This window comes from Coregonus clupeaformis, chromosome 4 (genome assembly GCF_020615455.1).
Source record: "Coregonus clupeaformis isolate EN_2021a chromosome 4, ASM2061545v1, whole genome shotgun sequence".
Classification (NCBI taxonomy): domain Eukaryota; kingdom Metazoa; phylum Chordata; class Actinopteri; order Salmoniformes; family Salmonidae; genus Coregonus; species Coregonus clupeaformis.
This window is the reverse complement of record NC_059195.1, coordinates 11,498,967-11,522,188: the sequence shown is the minus strand read 5'-3', so window position 1 is coordinate 11,522,188 and position 23,222 is coordinate 11,498,967. Positions and strand designations below refer to the sequence as shown.

General features: G+C 41.0%; 2 protein-coding genes across 6 annotated transcripts in view; one reads left to right on the top strand and one right to left on the bottom strand.

Moving 5' to 3' along the window:
• Positions 1-150: 150 nt before the first annotated feature.
• Positions 151-14,905, bottom strand: LOC121551921 (uncharacterized protein C7orf57 homolog). Of its 2 annotated transcripts, XM_041864604.2 has the most exons (9): positions 14,768-14,905; positions 14,482-14,534; positions 14,073-14,243; positions 13,725-13,833; positions 13,073-13,169; positions 12,388-12,467; positions 2,578-2,616; positions 1,007-1,107; positions 151-644 (listed from the first exon to the last, which is right to left on the bottom strand). In XM_041864604.2, exons 2-9 carry the CDS (start codon positions 14,516-14,518, stop codon positions 631-633), a joined length of 648 nt encoding a protein of 215 aa, XP_041720538.1. In that variant the 5' UTR covers positions 14,519-14,534; positions 14,768-14,905; the 3' UTR covers positions 151-630. The 2 variants fall into 2 exon arrangements, with proteins under 2 accessions (XP_041720538.1, XP_041720546.1); XM_041864612.2 differs by lacking the exon at positions 2,578-2,616.
• Positions 14,906-16,166: 1,261 nt separating this feature from the next.
• The window catches only part of LOC121551808 (activin receptor type-1), a 34,281-nt gene continuing 27,225 nt past the window's right edge, over positions 16,167-23,222 (top strand). Inside the window, exon 1 of one of the 4 annotated variants that reach the window (XM_041864536.2) lies at positions 16,167-16,509. Coding sequence is in view for 1 of the 4 variants with exons in the window: in XM_041864525.2 (XP_041720459.2) it covers positions 21,883-21,893 (11 nt within the window). In the remaining 3 variants the exon portion in view is untranslated. The other 3 variants (XM_041864530.2, XM_041864541.2, XM_041864525.2) reach the window with 3 other exon arrangements.

Here is a 23,222-nt window from a genome sequence, read left to right as displayed (position 1 = left end):
TACGTAAATTCATAGAGATCACAGGTCTCTGTAGCAATGTGGCTATGGGTCACATTTCAACAAATACATGTCTAGATCCCATTTGAAATGGTGATGAGTGCTTCATTGAGCTTCCTTAAGCACACAAAGAGAATGACAACACGCCCACTGTTTCCATGCACAACATTTATTATTATTTTTTAAACAGAAATCTTTATAGCAACCATACTGAGGCACAAAAAAAAGACACTTCAAAACAGCAGGCATTTTTAGAGGAGCCCCTCTAAGCCATAGACACCTTTTAAAAGCAAACCATCATTCCAAAAACTACTACAACAGACGAACAAGAGCATAGCTCAGGCTAGTACATTAAGTTAGTGTTAGAGTGCAAATGCAGTTCATTAGCAACAACTTCAGGCACAGAACGGGTCTGTGAGCGCAAACTAACGGATAATCTAATTTTGCAATTGTGTATACTTCTTGGAACAAGCACACACAGGTAGAATAACAAGAGTGCTATAACTCTAACCAAAATTAACTGCTTTAATTGACCTATAGTATATGCGGTTGTGAACAGGCAAACCCTTGTGAAGGAACGTTGTGGAGGTGAACACTGAGGAGTCAGTCGTCCTCCACTGCCTTTGCTCCTTTCTACTCCTTGGAACCTGCAGGCATACACACAGGTTCATTTGAGTGTTTCCCCACACGTTTTGATTTGCCGTCCCATCCCATGATCACTGATAACAATGCATTAACAACGCAAGTCAGGATTAAAATGTTCCCCTGACTGATTTATCGACATGCATATCATCATGTCTGAATGGTTCATGCATTGTTTTTTGGAACTCTACTTCGTTGCCCCTTGTATCAATTCTGTAGATCTGTACTGACTGATTTTGTCCCATAAAAATCAATACACGACTTCATATTCATTCAATATTTCATTAGTTAGTCAATGGGGGGTGTGCTTCTGAGCAATGAGACAAATTACCTTGAATTCAAACCACAGTCACTAACAGCTACTTACTTGATGAATGCGTATTGGGTTCCTCTTTCTTGTCCTCTAAATAGCCGAAGCTCAAGAGCGTACCCATGTTGACAGGGGTCGAATTCTGAGATTTCTGAGATCTGCAAGACCAAAAGGCAAGCATTTAAAACACAGCGGGGGCCAAAATGGAGCCTAAACCAAATGCGGAAACAATACATGAAAATCATTCAGAGCTCTTGAACATTTAGAACTAGTCGAAGGCTCACAACAACCATAAAACTTCAGAACAATCATAAAACAGTGGGAGAATCGGTCAGCTGATGGTAATATTGATACGGTGAAGGGGAGTACACTAAAAGCAAACATTGAATTTGGACTGAAAACACTGACAGACACAGTCAAGCTAATAATTAAATACATGTTTTTATACCATAGAACTAGTTCAACAATATCTTTCAATTTTAACATGTTCTGTTATTCATTATGGTTCTAAGAATTGATTGAATGTGTAGCCGTGGCTATTTGCTATCTCTGATGTCATGCGTTATGCTTAGAAGAGACATCTCTGGTTCATGTAGGCCCATGTGTGACAGGTCATCGTCACAGATCACTGACAGGTGCCAAATATAAAACAGAACATTTGCACAATGACTTGCATTGTAGAGTAATACTATTTGAAGCTAACGGTCTGTTTGTTGATGTATTGGTTCATAAAGCTAGCAGAGCTGAACGAATTGTGAGGACATCTGTGCTCTTTGATCAGTATTGCAGCCAGGCATGTAGGCATTGGCACATTGAGTTAGTTAGAGGACTCATCATGGACATTGCCATTGAGGCCTTCCACCATTTTTAAGTAGTCAACTGGGTGGGGATTCCTATGGGTGGGAGCGATCAACCAATGATCAGAGCATTGTCTACTTCTTCAAAATGGGTTAACTATGGTTTGTAAATGTCTTTAAGCTATAGCAACACCATCTAGTGGCCACAATAAAACAATGACACAAGATTTGGTTCAGGATGCCAGCACTGCAGGTGGTGGTAAATCACCAAAAGATGAAGAAAATGGACTACTTCAAAATGTAGATAGCCTTAATGGCGCTACCCGTGCCGTCACAGACGCCATAATGGGACAGATACAAAGATGTGTACTTTAACTCTATGCATTGGCCACATCACATGGGCCTTATCCATTCTTTAAAAAGGGTGGGGCAGAAGTTTTGGGTAGTGCAATATTGTATGAGAACTAGGGAGGCCAGATCCAAGACTACCACAGTGAATATTGTCAGCACATTGTCACTCCAGAAGCTTACAGATTTAATGGTGCAATCTGGGATATTTGTAGCCGATTTTGGTCACCAAAATGTATGATATGAGGCCTATACCTACTGATTCTTGAATAATGTAATAACATTTGCATAACATAACTTGCCTCATGAGCTTGTGAGATAAACGGTCTTAACCCTTCATAACTCAAAATCTAATGTTACCTCCATTGTTTTTTTTAAACAAGTGCCTTCGTTAACAACGCATAGCTTCAGAAATTGTAAAAACTATATTGATGATATCATTGAATTGCATCCAAAGTATTCTGTAAATGTTAAAATAGTTACTTTTCTTCAGCCCCATCAATTGGTAGCGGGGCTGCTGGGCTGAAACACAAATACAGCAGGAGTGTAGCTTTAATTAACACTCATGAAAACTTGTGCTTGGTAAATGAGCCTACTTTTCACATTTACCACATAACATACAATTTCTCTTCACCCATTTGGTTCCATGGATGAAGAAATACAATAAAAACATCTACATTTTACAGAAGAGGGAGGGCTTAGACTAGCCAATGACATGACATGCACCTCCTCTGTGTGGCTCCCTTTCCCACACACATAGCTAGCTGTTACTGAAATTCTCCACAAATTGTTCTCATAAAACAATAATCTGTACACACTGTACAGTGGGGTCCAAAAGTACTGACATCCTTGATAAAGATGAGCAAAGATGACTGTATAAAATAAATAATTCAAGTAATGAGCTAGTGTCTGCTCAAAAAAATGGGAAATTACATTATTTTATACTAATAAGCCCCAATAATTCAGAGAAATAGACTTTGTTTAACAAGTAATATAAATAGCCCCATAAGGTCAAGATCCACCACCATATTTTAGAGTAGGTATGGGGTTATTTTCTGCTCATTCATTCTCATTTCGATGCCAAACCCACCACTTGTGTGCATGGCCAAAGAGCTGTATTTTCATGTCATCCAGCAAATGTAAACGCCTGGAGTTTGTTAAACGGCATTGACACTGGGATTGGAACTGGTGCTATGGTCAGATGACATGAAAATAGAGCTCTTTGGCTACGCACACCAGTGGTGGGTTTGGCGTCAAAATTGCCATTGGTATTTTATTAGGATCCCCATTAGCTGTTGCAAAAGCAGCAGCTACTTTTCCTGGGGTCCACACAAAACATGAAATAATACAGAACATTAACAGACAAGAAAATAACTTTTTTTTTTTTTTAAAGGCACACTTAGCCTACATATCAATACATACACAAACTATCTAGGTCAAATAGGGGAGAGGTGTTGTGCCGTGAGGTGTTGCTTTATCTGTTTGCTGTTTATTTGAGCAATATGAGATGGAACGGAGTTCCATGCAATAATGGCTCTCTATAATACTGTACGCTTTCTTGAATTTGTTCTGGATTTGGAGACTGTGAAAAGACCTCTGGTGGCATGTCTGGTGGGGTAAGTGTGCGTGTCAGAGCTGTGTGTAAATTGACTATGCAAACAATTTGGGATTTCCAACACAATGTTCCTTATAAAAAGAAGAAGTGATGCAGTCAGTCTCTCCTCAACGTTTAGCCAAGAGAGACTGGCATGCATAGTACTTATATCAGCCCTCTGATTATATTGAAGAGCAAGACGTGCCGCTCTGTTCTGGGCCAGCTGTAGCTTAACTGGGACTTTCCTTGCTGCACTCGACTGGACAATAATCAAGATAAGACAAAACTAGAGCCTGCAGAACTTGCTTTTTGGAGTGTGGTGTCAAAAAAGCAGAGCATCTATTATGGACAGACCTCTCCCCATCTTTACAACCATTGAATCTATATGTTTTGACCATGACAGTTTACAATCTAAGGTTACGCCAAGTAATTTAGTCTCCTCAACTTGTTCAACAGCCACACCATTCATTACCAGATTCAGCTGAGGTCTAGAACTTTGGGAATTATTTGTACCAAATACAATGCTCTTAGTTTTAGAGATGTTCAGGACCAGTTTATTACTGGCCACCCATTCCAAAACAGACTGCAACTCTTTGTTAAGGGTTTCAGTGACTTCATTAGCTGTGGTTGCTGATGTGTATATGGTAGAATCATCAGCATACATGGACATACATGCTTTGTTTAATGCCAGTGGCAGGTCATTGGTAAAAATAGAAAAAAGTGTGGAGGGCCTAGAGAGCTGCCCTGCGGTACAACACACTTTACATGTTTGACATTAGAGAAGCTTCCATTAAAGAAAACCCTTTGAGTTCTATTAGATAGATAGCTCTGAATCCATGATATGGCAGAGGTTGAAAAGCCATAACACAAGTTTTTTCAACAACAGGTCCTGGTCAATAATATCAAAGGCTGCACTGAAATCTAACAGTACAGCTCCCACAATCTTATTATCAATTTATTTCAACCAATCATCAGTCATTTGTGTCAGTGCAGTACATGTTGAGTGCCCTTCTCTATAAGCATGCTGAAAGTCTGTTGTTAATTTGTTTACAGAGAAATAGCATGGTATTTGGTCAAACACAATTTTTTCCAACAGTTTGCTAAGAGCTGCTAGCAAGCTTAAAGGTCTGCTGAACCAGTAAAGGCAGCTTTACCACTCTTGGGTAGCGGACTTTCGTCTAGGCTCAGATTAAAGATATGACAGATCGGAGTGGCTATAGAGTCAGCTACCATCCTCAGTAGCTTTCCACCTAAGTTGTCAATGCTAGGAGGTTTGTCATTTTTGATCGATAAAAATAATCTTTCCACCTCTCACACACCACCTTTACAAAATTCAAACCTGCAATGCTTTTCTTTCATTATTTGTTTTTTTATGCATGAATACGATGGCTCACTGTTCATTGTTGGCATTTCCTGCCTAAGTTTGCCCACTTTGCCAATGAAGTAATCATTAAAATAATTGGCAACATCAAATGGTTTTGTGATGAATAAGCCATCTGATTCGATGAATTTGTCTTTCTGCCCATAATTTCATTTAAAGTACTTAAGTTTTTCCCCATCATTCTTTATATCATTGATCTTGGCTTCGTAATACAGTTTCTTCTTCTTTTTGTTGAGTTTAGTCACATAATTTCTCAATTTGCAGTAAGTCAGCCAGTAAGATGTGCAGCCAGACTTATTAGCCACTCCTTTAGCCCCATCTCTTTCAACCATACAGTTTTTCAATTCCTCATCAATCCATAGAGCCTTAACAGTTCTAACAGTCAGTTTCTTAACAGGTGCATGTTTATCAATAATTAGAAGAAGCCATTTCATAAATTCATCAAGTGCAGCGTCTGGATGCTCCTCATTAATCAGACCAACAAATATTTGTAACATCATCCACATAAGAGTCACAGCAAAATCTTTTGTATGATCTCTTATACACTATTTTAGGCCCAGCTGTTGGAACTTTGGCTTTCCTGGATATAGGCACTATATTGTGATCACTGCATCCAATGAGTACGGATACAGCTTTAGAACAAAGTTCTACAGCAGGGGTGTCAAACGTCCGGCCCGCGGGCCGGATCAGGCCCGCAAACGGGTTTAATCCGGCCCGCGAGATGATTTTGTAAAGTATAAAAATGCGCTGCAATTTTTCAATAAAATAAACTGCTGTTCCAATTGCGTCCACTGGATGGCGCAATAGCAATTGTGTTAAGCAAGCAAACTGTTTATACCGGGGCAGAGCAAGTACGTCAAGCACGTGCAGCCAGTCCGGATGAGCTACTTTGTTTTGCCCGCGATATTTATTACGGCTTCTACTTTTAACATTATGTGCTTTGGCACCCTCATTGCCCCAATATGTCTCTGTCAAAAAAGAGAAAAGTGGACGCAGAGTGCAGAGTGTTCCAAGAAAAATGGTCATCCTCCTATTTATTCACGGAATTCAATGGGAAAGCTGTATGTTTGGTGTGTTCACAGCATGTTGCAGTGCTGAAAGAATATAACCTTCGTCGCCACTATGTGAGTCTTCATGCCGACAAATATGACAACTTTCAAGGACAGCGGAGAAGAGAGAAGGTGAATGCACTGTTGGCGGGTCTGAAGAAACAGCAGTCTGTGTTTACTCACAGCCGAGACATCAGTGACGCTGCAGTGAAAGCTAGCTAACTCATTGCTAATGAAATCGCAGTGGCTTCAAAACCATTTAGTGAGGGTGAATTTGTAAAAACATGCATGATGAAGGCAGCTGAGTTTGTGTGCCCTGAAAAGCGTCAGGCTTTTTTTTTTTTTGACAAGAAACATAGTTGCAGACAGGATTTCCGATCTTTCAGTGGATTTGGACAGCCAGTTGAAGCAAAAAGTAAAGTCATTTATTGCGTTTTCGGTTGCAATTGATGAAAGCACGGACATTACAGATGTTGCACAACTGGCCATTTTCATCCACGGAGTTGATGACATATTGACCGTCACCGAGGAGTTCGTGGAGTTGGTGCCGATGACAGATACAACGACAGCAGCTGATATTTTCACCGCACTCGTCGACGCACTGGACAGGGTTGGAGTGGACTGGTCCCGTGCTGTCAGCCTGGCTACAGATGGTGCGCCCTCAATGATCGGGAAAAAAGCAGGCGTTGTGACAAAGTTCAGAGAGAAAGTGCAATCTGCAAATGGAGGACGTGATTTTGACTTTTCACTATTTTGCACCAGGAGGCTTTGTGTTGCAAGTCATTAAAGATGGATAACGTCATGAAGGTGGTCATCCAAACTGTTAATTTCATCCGATCCAGAAGCCTGAATCACTGTCAGTTTGACAGCCTTCTCAGAGAGAAAGACCACATCTATGGCCTGCCATACCACACTGAGGTAAGATGGTTAAGCCGAGGTGCTGTGCTGAGGCGTTTCTTTGATTTACGAGAAGAAATGGAACAGTTCATGGAAGAAAAGGAGTGTTAGAATTTCATTCCGCAGAATGGATGCAGGACCTTGCATTTATGGTGGATGTTACAGAGCACCTGAATAACTTGAACAAACAGCTGCAAGGGCGCAACAAAGTTGTCACGCAGTATTATGACAGCATACGTTCTTTCAAGTTGAAGCTGTCATTGTGGGAGACGCAACTCGCCGGTGGTGATGCAGCTCACTTCCCCTGTCTGAAAAATGTGTGCGCGACCCAACATGTGGCAGACATGAAGCGGTTCAAAGATAAAATAACGGGACTGTTACGGGAGTTTGAGCAACGCTTTCAGATTTTTGGTGAACTGGAGAAAGACTTCAACGTTTTTTGCTCGCCATTCACCATGAATCCCTCTGATCTGCCCGTCAGCATCCAACTTGAAATAATAGACTTGCAGTGTGACTCGGATTTGAAGGGCAAATTTGCCGCAGCTGGCTTGGACACATTTTATCAGAATCTCTTGCCAGGTTACCCCAACTTGACAGCCCTCGCTGCAAAACTGTTGTGCATGTTTGGAACCACATATCTTTGTGAGCTAGTTCTCTGTAATGAGCATAAATAAAACAAAGCTGCGCTCAAGGCTCACGCACAAGCACTTGAATCACATCCTGAAGTTGGCTGCCACTCAGGATGTGACGCCTGATATTGATGTGCTGGTGAAAGCTAAAAGATGCCAGGTATCAGGAGTCAAATAAACTATGCAACCCCACTTAAAGTGCTGCATGAGACACCCTGATATAGCTCTGTGATATACTTCTGTGAATCACTGAGGCATTGTGTGTTTGTGTGTTCTTTGTCCTCAGAACTTTCAAATAACTTGGTGTTTTATGATTAATAGTGATGTTGTGCTTTTTGACACACTGTCCTCAGGCTCCAGCTTTATGTTTATATGTTTTTATGTTGATGTGCTATTGTTTTTAATTGATTTTATTTGTATATTTAACCTATTCTTGACTCTGTGGTTCTTGCACTTGTTTGGGGAACAGGATTTCATTATTTTTATCTACATTTCTGCCTGAGAAATGACACCCTGATATAGTTCTGTGATCTGTGAAACAGTTCTGTTAATCACTGAGGCATTGTGTGTTCTTTTTCTTTAGAATTTTCAAATAAACTTGAGGTGTTTTATGATTAATAGTGATGTTGTGCTTGTACTATTTTGGACACACTGTCCTCAGGCTCCAGCTGTATGTTTTATGTTGATCATATTAAAACAAAGAAAACAATCTGAAGTTGTTGTTTTTAAGTTATATATACCATGATTTTACCGGTCCGGCCCACTTGGGAATAGATTTTCCTCCATGTGGCCCCTGAGCTAAAATGAGTTTGACACCCCTGTTCTACAGTATTAGTCAAAATGTGATCGATACATGTGGATGATCTTGCTCCTGTAGTGTTTGTAAACACCCTGATAGGTTAATTAATAACCTGAACCAGATTACAGGCACTGGTTACAGTGAGAAGCTTCCTCTTGAGCAGACAGCTTGATGAAAACCAGTCAATATTCAGGTCCCCAAGAAAGTAGACCTCTCTGTTTACATCACATACACTATCAAGCATTTCACACATATTTAGAAAAGGCTTTAGATGTGCCAAGTGAACCTGCAACCACAACACTTCAATAACACTTGACATATGATCTTCTCTAAGCATTACAGGGATATGGCTCTGAATATATACAGCAACACCTCCCCCATAAGCATTTCTGTCTCTTCTATAGATGTTATATCCTTGTATTGCTACTGCTGTATAATCAAATGAATTACCTAAGTAAGTCTCAGAAATGGCTAATATATTAATGTTATCTGATGTTAGCAAGTTATTGATTTCATGAACCTTATTTCTAAGGCTACATATATTAATATGGGCTATTTTCAGCCCTTTCCTGGGTAGCTTATCAGAGATAGACATAATACTGAAAAGAGAAAACAAAGCAAAATAAAAAAATATATACATCCAGCAGTCCATTAATCAATTGGTATGTGTGTGTGTGCTGCGGGGTTGAAGCTACGAACCCATAGGCTTGGCTCTCTCAACCCTTCCAGGCTTCTGGGAGGGAGGGTGGACAATGAGCCTGTCATAGCGGATGTAAGCAATGTCCCCACGTGCTCTGGCAGCTTTCATGGCTGGGATAAGTTCTTTCCTCTTCTGGCGAACAGCTTCAGGATAGTCCTCGTTGAGGAAGATATACGTTCCTCTCAAGTTCTTGGCTCTTTCCAGAACAGCTACCTTGTCGTTGAACCTCAGGAACTTGACCACTATCGGCCTGGGCCTGTCACCTTGGCCGGTGGTGGGTTTTCCCATCATGTGGGCACGCTCCACCTCAATCTTCCTGTGATCCATCTTCAATTTCTCAAAGACAATTTCCCTCACTTTGTCCTCAGACTCCGTCCAGGTCTCATGTGGAGATTCTGCAATTCCGTCCACAACCATGTTGTTCCGCCTTGATTGTCCCTCAAGTCTGATTTATCCGTCATTGTTATCATGGATTCACACACAGAACTGATGTCCTCTCTCAATGACTTACAGATTGCTGTCATCTTGTTGTTCTCCTGTTTCAACTCATCGAGCTGACCCTGGGAGAACTGCAAACTGTTCTTCAGGTCCTGGACCTCTCTGGTCAGGTCGTCCATTATTTTATTAGTTGAATACACCAATATTTGGACTAAACACTTGAAGCTATTTTTTTGTTGTTGTATCAACTGCTTGTAGAAGATTGAAAACAAACAGCAGGGATCTAGACAGCCACAAACCCGGAACAATCCGCGGTCCCAGCCACAATGGCTAACCGCATCGCAGGCTGCGTTCAAGCCCTCAAAAAAAACCCCGCTAGCTTGATAGGCAGTTAGCTAACTTTTCAAAACAACAAAACCGAGCTCTCCCTCGTTCTTACGTTCAGAGAGTCATCTGAGCCCCTGTATGAGAACGCATGAGCAGAAAAGACTCCCATACCTACTGTAAAATATGGTGGTGGATCTTTGATGTTATGGGGCTATTTTGCTTCCACTAGTCCTGGGGTCATTGTTAAGGTCAACGTCATCATGAACTTTACCCAGTACCAGGACATTTTGGCCAAAAACCTGGTTGCCTCTGCCAGGAGGCTGAAACTTGGCCGCAAGTGGATATTCCAGCAAGACAATAACCCCAAACACACATGATATTTAATAATAAATCACATTTTCCAATAATTTGTTCTTAGGAAACTGATCAAATGCATTTGCTGCCATACAGAAACACTGTGCAATAGTGGCACTGCAATTCAAGTGGGAGGGGTCTGGAAGTCATAGCCAAAAGACAGTGAAATAATTTTCTGTAATTTTGGCATGAGGCCGCATGACTCATGAGCATGATTTTTTTTTTTTTAAGATAACATATGGCCAAACAATGTTTTTGTATATGCATGGATAATACAATTGTTTAATATTTATAATATTATACCGTGCATTCGGAAATAATTCATACCCCTTGATTTTTTCCACGTTTTGTTACAGCCTTATTCTTAAATGGATTTTTTTTTAAATCCTCATCAATCTACACACAATACCCCATAATGACAAAGCAAAAACAGGTTTAGACATTTTTGCACATTTATTACAAATAAAAAACAGAAATACCTTATTTACATAAGTATTTATAGACCCTTTGCTATGAGACTCAAAATTGAGCTCAGGTGTATCCTGTTTCCATTGGTCATCCTTGAGATGTTTCTACAACTTGATTGAGTCCACCTGTGGTAAATTCAATTGATTGGACATGATTTGGAAAAGCACACACCTGTCTATATAAAAGGTCCCACAGTGCATGTCAGAGCAAAAACCAAGCCATGAGGTCAAAGACATTGTCCGTAGAGCTCCGAGACAGGATTGAGTCGAGACACAGATCTGGGGAAGGGTACCAAAAAATGTCTGCAGCATTGAAGGTCCCAAAGAACACAGTGGCCTCCATCATTCTTAAATGGAAGACGTTTGGAACCACCAAGACTCTTCCTAAAGCTGGCCGCCCGGTCAAACTGAGCAATCGGGGGAGAAGGGCCTTGGTCAGGGAGGTGACCAAGAACTCAATGGTCACTTTGACAGAGCTCCACAGTTCCTCTGTGGAGATGGGAGAACCTTCCAGAAGGACAACCATCTCTGCAGCGCTCCATCAATCAGGCCTTTATGGTAGAGTGACCAGGCGGAAGCCACTCCTCAGTAAAAGGCACATGACAGCCCGTTTGGAGTTTGCCAAAAGGCATCTAAAGATTCTCTGGTCTGATGAAACCAAGATTGACCTCTTTGGCCTGAATACCAAGCGTCACGTCTGGAGGAAACCTGGCACCATCCCTACGGTGACGCATTGTGGTGGCAGCATCATGCTGTGGCGATGTTTTTCAGTGGCAGGGACTGGGAGACTAGTCAGGATCGAGGCAAAGATGAACGGAGCAAAGTACAGAGAGATCCTTGATGAAAACCTGCTCTAGAGCGCTCAGGTCCTCAGACTGGGGCGAAGGTTCACCTTCCAACAGGACCACAACCCTAAGCACACAGCCATGACAACACAGGAGTGGCTTCGGGACAAGTCTCTGGATGTCCTTGAGTGGCCCAGCCAGAGCCCGGACTTGAACCCGATCGAACATCTCTGGAGAGACCGGAACATTTCTGTGCAGCGACGCTCCCTATCCAACCTGACAGACCTTGAGAGGATCTGCAAAGAAGAATGGGAGAAACTCCCCAAATACAGGTGTGCCAAGCTTGTAGCGTCATACCCAAGAAGACTCGAGGCTGTTATCGCTGCCAAAGGTGCTTCAACAAAGTACTGAGTAAAGGGTCTGAATACTTATGTAAATGTGATATTTCCATTTTGTAATTTTTTATAGATTTGCAAAAATTTCTAAAAAACCAGTTTTTGCTTTGTCATTATGGGGTATTGTGTGTAGATTGAAACAATTTAATTAATTTTAGAATAAGGCTGTAACGTAACAAAATGTGGAAAAAGTCAAGGGGTCTGAATACTTTCCAAAGGCACTGTATATCATTCTTTGTATCCTCACAGTATAAAGAATCCCATATCATTAACAATCAGTAGGAATTACATACTGAAGTCATGTGTGTTTGAAATCTCTATTTCTATTTGACATTGATTATTTGAATGTAAATATATGACTGAGTCTATTGTCAAGTTGCCCAAGCTGTCTGGAGAGGCACAACTCTGCTGTGCATGAAAAATAGAACATTGCCATCTTGTGGATGTATGGTGCAAATATTTCAAAGGGGGTACTCACGTTTTCTTGAAATTGCCTGCTGCCTCTTCATTCTTTCCTGATGCTAAGGACAAGTTCTCCATTTGGCTGTTGGGAGATATCTGACAGCAAAAACAAAGTGTCTTGAATAGTAATTTATCATCTGGAATCATGTCAGGATTGAACTGAGATGAAAGATGGATGGAACAAGAGATGAAACCCCCTATTTCAGTTGGTAACGTTGGCCTCTATTGGACATACTAGGTCACTTTCTACTCTATCCATGCAACTGCAAGAGAGGAATCTTATAAATTTAGAATAATTTAAATATGGTAAATGTCAGTGACAATTTGATGCTAACCAAATACATTTCAGCAACAATGGTGGACATAGCCAAAGATAGTGGTAAAGTGGTTGGTTATACGTTTTCAGGATACGGTAGGTGTTAAGTCTGAGAACTCTATTCATTGTTAGCTAATATTATTATTATTTTTACTGCGCCAAAAACATTTAGCTTTTCATGATACTAGGCAGGTGATATAATGCTGACAAAAAAGGTAAATGTCTGAAATAGATCAGTAAATCTAGATCCTCTAAACAGGTCTGTCTGCATACTGTACTTCGAACAACTAAGAATAAACTATAAACTCAATTTATAGTAGCACAATATGAAGGGTGAAATATTGTTACAGTTGCTTTAGGAAATTGCAAGGATTTCTCCCTTCACCTTCTCTTTGTCATCAAAGTCCCTTTCCCAAGTTGACTTATTATCACTCCCAAAAGGAGCATTAGTTGACATGTAGTTTTGGAAACTCTCAGTTGGGCTGGAAGAAAGAAAAATGGACAAACAACCCATTATACTAATAGACTTAGCTGGTATAACAGGGCTGCGTTCAGCAGGACTCAACGGTGTGCAATGTTTGATACAACGGACGTTCTGAACGACCAGTTGAAGAATGTTGTGATGATAACGGTGGCCCAGAGGGCGATCATGTATGCATTACAGTGTGCTGCATGAGTTTTCAAATGGTGACCACACCCATATTGATCTGGCCACACTTCGCCACCTCCACCAAAAGGGTGCAAACATACAAAGGCTGTTGAATTAAAGTGTGCACTGTTTGTGGGAAACGTGTCATTCGGTACAAACCATCACGCAACGTAGCAAAACGTTTAATAAACTGAACACACCCCTGTTTTACAATGGGGTACATGCCATACAACCACAAACAAATATGCATTTTGAATGATCAATGCAAACAATCCAACTTGGCCTAGCCAAGTAGGCATAAAATTACTAGCTAACAAACTGCCTGCACAAATACATTTTATTTATTTATTGCAGACTGTCATTATTCTCCTTTTAAATTTGCCTTTACCTTGCTTGCTCTTTAGCTTTTGGAGATCCAGAGAACCAGTTAGGAGCCTTGTAAGATGACGCAGGGTTAGGTTTGGTGTCCAAGTTGGTCTCCTCATGCCACAATAGACCTGTAAATGATGAGAGGAACTTGGCTATTCATTTTGTATACTAGCTATTTGCTAGTTAGCTAGCTAGCTAACATTAGTGGTCTCGCGTGGCCATCCTTCCAATTATCTGGATGGGGTGTGTCCTTTTCCTATCGACACAGATAGCTAGATATAACATTAACTGACTATTTCCACAGATGAAAGAATAGATAATAATAATAATGTGTGATATTTCCATTTAAACAGAATATCGTTTTTACCCCTCTGTCCTCCTTGTTTAGCCAGTTTAGTATAAGCAGAATCGGACTCATTAACTCCCGTACGGCGCCCTTTACCCCTCTCCTCAGGACCATTGTTAGCATCTTCAGACAGCCCAGGAATCTGGGAGGTCGGGGCAGCTTTTGTTGAACAATCATCACCATTGTTAACGCCTAAAAACACAAACACAATGTTATGTCTCGCTTCAAGCTCGCTAGCTACTTCAACTAAGACCTTCACCTGGTACATTTTTAGAGGCGCTCGTTTAGCATAAGAGCTGTAACGTTAGCTAGCCAGTTAGTTAGCTAGGGTAAGTAGGGTGGGCCTACAGATAGTACAACGGTAACAGTTAGTTAGCTTTTTTTTATTAGTGAACTTTGCACATTTGATGACCCTCTGTAAGTTACTTGCCATTGTTGTTTTGTTGGCGATCTGTGTCAGTGTCCATGTCTACTGTTGTCTTTCTGATGGAAAAAGAACGCAGTACATTGTCATCCTTGCCACTGCTGGCCAAATGGCTAGCTAGTTAGCTACCGTTAGCTTAGCAATAAGGCGTTGCCAGCTAGCATTAGCTAGTTCGCCGCTAGCTAACAGTAACAGTATAGGTGTTCGCTTTAGCACAATGATGTAAGTGTAGGTAGGTGGGTAACCAGCAAGGCAATGTGGTGTTCAAGAATCATTGCAAAACATTACTTACATCTCCAGCTATACAGCGGTTGCAAATCTGGACACTGGCAAAGAGCGCGGAGAAAATTGAGTATAGGTTTACAGCTAGCTTGCAACGAGTGACAAGACAAACGTCCGACTGTGCCCAGCAGACTGTGCCCAAAGTTTTGTTACCATGGAAACAGGGCTGGAACGTTGACATTTTAGGGACGTCTTCAAGAACCGCTTGTCGTGAATGAGTTTAAAAACAGAAATGATGTGAAATTCCTTTCAATCAGAGCTGAGATTATTATTTTAATTTTTAATTTTTTACTGTTTATTAAATGAAAATAAAGATATTGAAATTAGGAATAATCCACCCAACCTGTTAAACAGCCATCACTAGCACAGAGAGGCTGCTGCCTACATACAGACTTGAAAATCATTGGCCACTTTAAGAAATGGAACACTAGTCACTTTAATAATGCCACTTTAATGACGTTAACATATCTTGCATTACCCATCTCATTTGTATATACTGTATTCTATACTATCTTAATAATGTTTACATATCTTGGATTACCCATCTCATATGTATATACTGTATTCTGTACTATCTATTGCATCTTAGCCTATGCTGCTCTGACAATGACATTGCTCATCCATATATTTATATATTCTTATTCCATTCCTTTACTTAGATTTGTGTGTATTATGTATTTGTTGTGGAACTGTTAGATATTACTTGCTAGATTTTGCTGCACTGTCGGAACTAGAAGCACAAGCATTTCGCTGCACTCACAGTAACATCTGCTAACCATGTGTATGTGACCAATACATTTGATTTGATTTGAACCCTTTATTTGCAAGTTATTGTAGCCTGTCCATAACCCACTATATATATTTATATATATATATATATATATATATTAAATATTGTTTTTTAAAAATATATATATATATTTGATCTTCTTTATTATTTGAAGACCTTCTAATTAGACCTATATTACGCCAAGTCTTCAAACATTAGGCTAATTTTCCATGAATGGGCTTGCAATTTTAGCCTCGTACGAGCCATCCTGATCTCGCGAGCTCACGTTCTGTTTCACTATACTCGCGAGATCATGATGTCTCGTATGAGGCGATTGCAATGCAGCGGATGAAAAAAACATATTTATCTCCTCCCTTCTCTGATCTAAAACGATTTGATAGGTGTAAGGTTTTATATATAATGGCTTCTTATGTTGTCTAAAGTAGCCTATTCAGGGATTTGTTTCTTGAATGTAAGTCTCATGGATGACAATTTGTTGAACATAGGATATAATGTTTTCCTAACATGCATGTTTTTCAAGACAGATATGAGATTGAAAATGAATACACTTCAAATTCAAATATCATAGGTGACCGCCTACCTAGGTGGCTGGTGTGGGAATATGCCCAGAGGAAATGATGTTGTAATGGTCCTCTAATTACAGTGAGTTGCAGGCCTACTTCCTCCTAGGAATTGCGGTATAGTAGCTTCACTCCATATGAATATCGAGTGAAGAACGCCAAAGTTTATGGAACGCCTGCGAAGTTACTGACCGCAACTTTGTATTACTTTGAATGATGAACGTTCGTTAAATTGTAACATTGTATCGAAGTCGAAGGGCAATGTCGGCTGAAACTGGAATCTTGCATTTGAAGGAATCAAAACAAATAGGTTATTGTCGGTGAATTTTCGGGAGATGGCAGACTAGCCTGACTTGTGCTTTTAGCACATTAGGCTACGTCTGTGCGTCCTCAAAGCACTTAGTAAGTTTTACATGTAAGGTAAGTTATTTATTTGATTGTATATTTGTATCTTTAATTTGGAATATGTAGCTACCTGTAGATAGTCTTAGGCGTAGCATATTCTTTGGACTTGCGCGGACCCTAAATAGTACAAACGTAACCTGTAGCCTAACTATATCACCGTTTTCTCGATGGGAAAGTCAGTGGATGACACATTCAAGTCTCTCTCACAAACTTCAGGTCAACCAGATAAGGTTAATTTATCTCTTTGAAATACTAGGCCTATAAACTATCCTTTAGGCAACTATATTTTTTCAATCTGGAGAGAAAAAATGAAAGTTGTGAAGGATAGCATTTTTGTAATTGTTTCCAGTAGATGGGAATGCCACAAAACCTAATAACCCAAACTCCCCTTATTAACTATGCAGAAATTGCTTCGCCATTTCCTGGTTACAAAAATTATAATAGTTCGCATAATTTCACTTTATGTCACAAAACAAGCAAGTATAGTGTAGAAAATCATTGTACCATCTAAACTGCTGTGAAATATATTTTCCATAACCAAAAATATTGTATTTTAAGCTGTTTGAAGCTGGGGTACAAAACCGGAAGTAAACGACGCAAAAACGAAACTTAAGAACGGGAAGCATAGAAATAGCGCACATAGAACAGATCTACCGCTTGTTAGACTTACTTTCAATGAGAATGACAGATTTATAACTAACATTCCTATGTGAATTTGGTTGGTTCACCCAAAAAGTTACATATTGCAGCTTTAACTCAATTCAATAATCTATGGGCAAGATATAGATAGTAGCCTAGATCTTGATTTGTTTAATGCAGGCAATCAGCAGCAGAAACAGTATCAAAGTGTATTCCCCACCCCTGTTTAAGTAAAAGGCTGAGGGATGGGGTTGGAGAAATGTAAACAATCTCAAATGTATAGACAGAGCTATGGATGCAAGGACTGACTCAACACATGATATCAAATTATAGTTTTAACCATGTTTTGGGGCTATATAGTGTTTGTTTACATTTAGTTGTTTACCAACATGGGAGTAAAACAAGTTCATATTTCGGGTTCTGATGGCATACGACAATTGGACTAAGCTAATGAGACAGTTGTTGTATTCTTCAAGAATCAATGGGTACATTTCATTAATCTATTAGTCCAAACATGGATGTAGCAATTGTTGATTGCTCCTTTAACTTCTTACAGCTGCAATTTTTTATGCTCAGGGGTTAGTCATTCATAGGCGCAAAATTACATCCAGTTGTCATGTTGTTAGTGTGCCTTTGTTATGTAGACTTTGTTGGGAGCATCACTCCTTCTTGATTGTGTGCCTCCATCAATCCCACGCTGGGCAATAAGCATCACAATGGTCCTGTAGCCAGAGATGTGGAAGACACTATACATATTTCACGACATTGGGGCAAATATGTATTTATCCCTTATTTTACCAGGTAAATTGACTGAGAACACCTTCTCATTTACAGCAATGACCTGGGGAATAGTTAGAGGGGGGATGAATGAGCCAATTGGAAGCTGGGGATGATTAGGTGGCCATGATGGCCAGATTGGGAATTTAGCCAGGACACCATGGTTAACAACCCTACTCTTACGATAAGTGCCATGGGATCTTCAGTGACCACAGAGAGTCAGGACACCCGTTTAACATCCCATCCAAAAGACAGTCCCATTCGAAAGACATTGATTACATTTACATTTTAGTCATTTAGCAGACGCTCTTATCCAGAGCGACTTACAGGAGCAATTAGGGTTAAGTGCCTTGCTCAAGGGCACATCGACAGATTTTTCACCTAGTTGGCTCGGATTAGAACCAGCGACCTTTCGGTTACTGGCACAACGCTCTTAACCACTAAGCTACCTGATAGTTCATGGTTCACTTCTTTGCGTGCTTTCATTTAAAAGAGGACCAAAGAAGAGCATGCACAGACAGCACACTATCTAATTACTTTTGGCCTCACTTGTAGCCACATTACATAATATTAACACTTCTGGTGCATTGGAATGGGGTGCATATTGATATAAATGTCCCTTCTACATAACACATACAAGTCATTGGTGTCATAATTTAGAGGTCCTGCTCTTTTCAATAAACTTCTCAAACCGGTTATACACTCACATTAAGTCAGTTATTGGCTGTCAATGTCAATCAGTTGTCTCTTACTCCCTTTAGTGGATTCTAGTTGATGAAACAAATCATCTCCTTACATCCCATAGGCATCAGTGTCTCTCCAGTGTGTCATAAAGAATCCAATGTTAGCCTCCATGCTCAAATTAGTCAAGAGTTCACGATGATGTTGTGTAAATGCTCAGCTGTCTGAGGTGACTAAGTTACAGTGGCGACTACTGTGTGAGATCATCGTGATGTGTTGAGGCAGGCATGCCTCGCAGCTCGCCTTGATCCTTGAAAGTAGTGTCTTTTTGAAGCTGATGATTGACGGCCCTACTGTTGACATTGTCACAGATGTGAACGATGTGTGTATTGACAGGTGAATTTGCTTATGAAATAGACTACTAGACAGTTTGTAATACACAAAGCAGTGTTGATCACTGGACATTTATTTTGTTGGCATCAATATTGAAGGGAATCTGTAGCTCTCACCTGTCTATGAAACAATGGTAGAAATTGTGCATATACACTGAACAAAAATATAAACGCAACATGTAAAGCGTTGGTCCTATGTTTCATGAGCTAAAATAAAAGATCCCAGAAATGTTCCATATGCACAAAAAGCTTATTTTTCTCAAATTTTGTGCACAAATGTGTTTGTTAGTCAGCATTCGAGCCTTTGTCAAGATAATCCATCCACCTGACAGGTGTGGCATATCAAGAAGCTGATTAAACAGCATGATCATTACACAGGTGCACCTTGTGCTGGGGACAATAAAATTACCACTCTAAAATGTGAATTTATGTCACACAGCACAATCCCACAGATGTCTCAAGTTGTGGTCCTCTGTAGCTCAACTGGTAGAGCATGGCGCTTGTAACGCCAGGGTAGTGGGTTCGATCCCCGGGACCACCCATACGTAAAAATGTATGCACACATGACTGTAAGTCGCTTTGGATAAAAGCGTCTGCTAAATGGCATATTATATTATATTATTGAGGGAGCGTGCAATTGTCATGATGACTGCAGGAATGTCCACCAGAGCTGTTGCCAGAGAATTCAATGTTCCATAAGCCACCTCCAATGTCGTTTTAGAGAATTTGGCAGTACGTCCAACCGGCCTCAGAACCGCAGACCACGTATAACCACGCTAGCCCAGGACCTCCACATCCGGCTTCTTCACCTGCGGGATCGTCTGAGGGGAGGGGGAGCGGGGTGATGAGGAGTATTTCTGTCTGTAATAAAGCCCTTTTGTGGGGAAAAACTCATTCTGATTGGCTGGGCCTGGTTCCCAAGTGGATGGGCATATGCCCACCCATGGCTGCGACCCTGTCCAGTCACCCTAGATTAGGGCCTAGTGAATTTATTTCAATTGACTGATTTCCTTATATGAACTGTAACTCAGCAAAATCTTTGAAATTGTTGCATGTTGAGTTTTATATTGTTGTTCAGTATAATTGATAGAATTAGCTTTGACGAAAGTTTTTCAGAATAGTAGAGCTTTGCTGGATATCTGTACTTACTACCTACTAATGGAGCTGTGTGAGTGAGTGGTTGGTGATCTGGAGAGTGTCTTGCTAGTTTCGCTGAATCCTTGCCTCTTCACTGAGGTCATGCTGCCTTTGTGGGCGCCTGGTGAGCTCAGTGACTCGCATCCTGGAGTCTGCTGATAAGCGGTCAGATAGCAGGACGTCAGTCTGGACGGAGACATGGGTCAGACACAAGGGGCTCTCAGGGTTCCTGCTCTATTCAACTGAGGTGAAAGGTCTGACTTGATCTTGCCTGCTCACCCATAACGTCCTGATTAGCGCTCTTTCTCCAGTGTCCCTCCTGACAATGTAATCATTGTGCTTTGGCCCAATGACACTGTGGTGAATGTTGTGAAAATCTCTGGTAGACTGCTCAGAAATGTAGCACTCCTTTTTTCCATGAAGATGTAATGTTAATTTTAAGTAGTCACAGTTAACAAAGCCGTTAAAGCAATGGAATAGGTTTATTAAAGCTGTTTTGATGGTGGAACAAAACACATTGTTGTAATGATATCGTGCCTATGTGATTCTGGATATTACCATGTTTCCCTTATTACAGCTCCGTAATGTTTTTTCAAACTTTTTTATTTAAATTATGGACGATCATCTACTAGATCAGGGTTTCCCAAACTTGGTCCTGGGGACCCCAAGGGGTGCACGTTTTGTTTTTTGCCCTAGCACTACACAGCTGATTCAAATAATCAAAGCTTGATGATGTAAATAGCCACCAGACTATTTACATTGACCCCCCCCCTTGCTACTCACTGTTTATTATCTATGCATAGTCACTTTACCCCTACCTACATGTACAAATTACTTCGACTGACCTGTACACCCGCAAATTGACTCTCTGTACCGGTACCCCCTGTATATAGCCTGGTTATTGTTATGTAATTTTTTTGTGTTACTTTTTATTTTGTACTTTATTTTATTTTAAATATTTTCTTAACTCTATTTCTTAAGGTTAAGTGCTTGTAAGTAAGCATTTCACGGTAAAGTCTACACCTGTTGTGTTCGTCGCATGTGACATACGATTTGATTTGAGTTGGTTATTTGTATCAGCTGTGTAGTGCTAGGGCAAAAAAAACAAAATGTGCACCCAGGGGGGGCCCCAGGACCGAGTTTGGGAAACCCTGATCTAGTAGATGATCGTTTAAGTCATGCACGGTTTACCTAATATATAATATATGCCCACAGAGGCCTGAACATTTTAGAAAACGAGAAAGGGAAACATAGTCCTCCGACAGCAATCATTTCTCTGTACACAGTAATTTGGCTGTCAGAAACAGCTGGCAGTATAGGCTGGAACAATATAAGAACAGAGCAGAGGAAGGAGAGAAGAGCTTGCCTTGCTTTGAGAGAGAGAGAGAGAGAGAGAGAGAGAGAGCCCTGACTGGCCTGCGGGAGGATCTGGTTACACACACTGTCATTAACAACAGACTGCGCCGTCCACAGACGCACAGAGCTTCAAGTCTGAGCAGGAGTCTGGGGTTGGCTCAGGTAGATCTGTCTCAAATCAGCCTGTGAGGGAAGAGGAGGAGTGTGTAACTGAGTGTGTGGTTGGTTGCATCCCTGTGTGTATGAATGTGCTTGTGTGGGTGGGACGGAGAAAGGGATTGCGAGTGGGAGCGGGTAGGACTTGGCAGAGACTCCAGCGACGGAGCAGCAATCTCTTTAAGGACCCATCAGCTGCGAGGCTGGCGCTGCTGACTATGTGTGCCGCGCGATGACATGCGAGTAAGTTGTGCTTTTAGTTTTCTATTTGGATTAGCAGTGGACCTGACAGTTGTGGAGGCGGTGGGGCGGAGGAACACAGCATGTGGATCGCTTGGCCTGTTTCACCCTTGTGTCCACTGCTTTTTAGGACGTGGCCTCTGTCTGCATGTTATTTTTAGTCGAAATCCTTGAGCCTTTAATAATCATAAGCCTTGTACAGCCGAAACATATTAGGATGAGTGTAGCCTAGTCGTCTGGGGCCTGGCGGGCTCTGCAGCCTCGGCTCAGTGCGAGACAGGAAGTCAGACAGAGAATGACTGTGCCCCAGCCAGACTTTGGTCCTGCTTCTGTGTGTGTATGTGTGTGTCTGCTCCTACTGCCGGGTGCCTCTCCGTTGGTGGCTATCCAGTGGGTTATTGATTTCTGGTTCTATTCTCTGTGCAAATGTGGGTGAAAAGCAAATGGAGACTGGAGTCTGCCGTCTGCACAGACTAGCGCAGACACAGATCCGCAGTGTTCCTGACTCCTCGCGCTCCCATTACCCCTAGACTGCACTAGAGACAGTCTGCAATACACATTTTATGAGTGGTTCACTCGCTTCAGCGCTCTTATTGCTCAGCTGTTAGGGGAACGTTATGGCTCTGTTTGGTTTCTCTGCCTCTCCTTGCTCCCCATTCCCGGGCTTTGGAGTGGATGTAGAATACTAATAGAATTTAAAGCTGCAATATGCAACTTTTTGGGTGACCCAACCAAATGTACATAGAAATGTGAGATATAAGTCTAAGAAGAGGTAGGTCTGTTCTATGTGCACTATTTCTATGCTTCCCGGTTTTATATTTCGTTTTTGCGTCTTGTACTTTCGGTTTTGTACACCAGCTGAAAATACAATAATTTTGGTTATGGAAAATATATTTCACAGATATTTCCTCTTTTTAGCTGGTTCTTTGTAGAAGTTTGACCCGGAGTCTAGGGTGTCCACCCACTCTACCCCAGGGTGTCCACCCACCCTACCCCGAGGGGGTGAAAATGCGCTTTGGTGATGAAATGTCACTTCCTTATGTTATACATTTTACTAAGACATATATGATTATTCATGTTCTGAATAGTTCAGACTGGTATTTCTCTAACATTTCATTAACAGTATATCCAAAAAGTAGGATTTTGTAACCTAATACATCCGATAATAAGCACCGAGCTCTGTCGACAGAGCGGTGCAGCTTTCTCGACGCAACTTTTGAGGACTTTACATGTTTTATTTTTTCTTTATTTAACTAGGCAAGTCAGTTAAGAACAAATTCTTATTTACAATGAAGGCCTACACCGGCCATACCCGGACGACGCTGGGCCAAT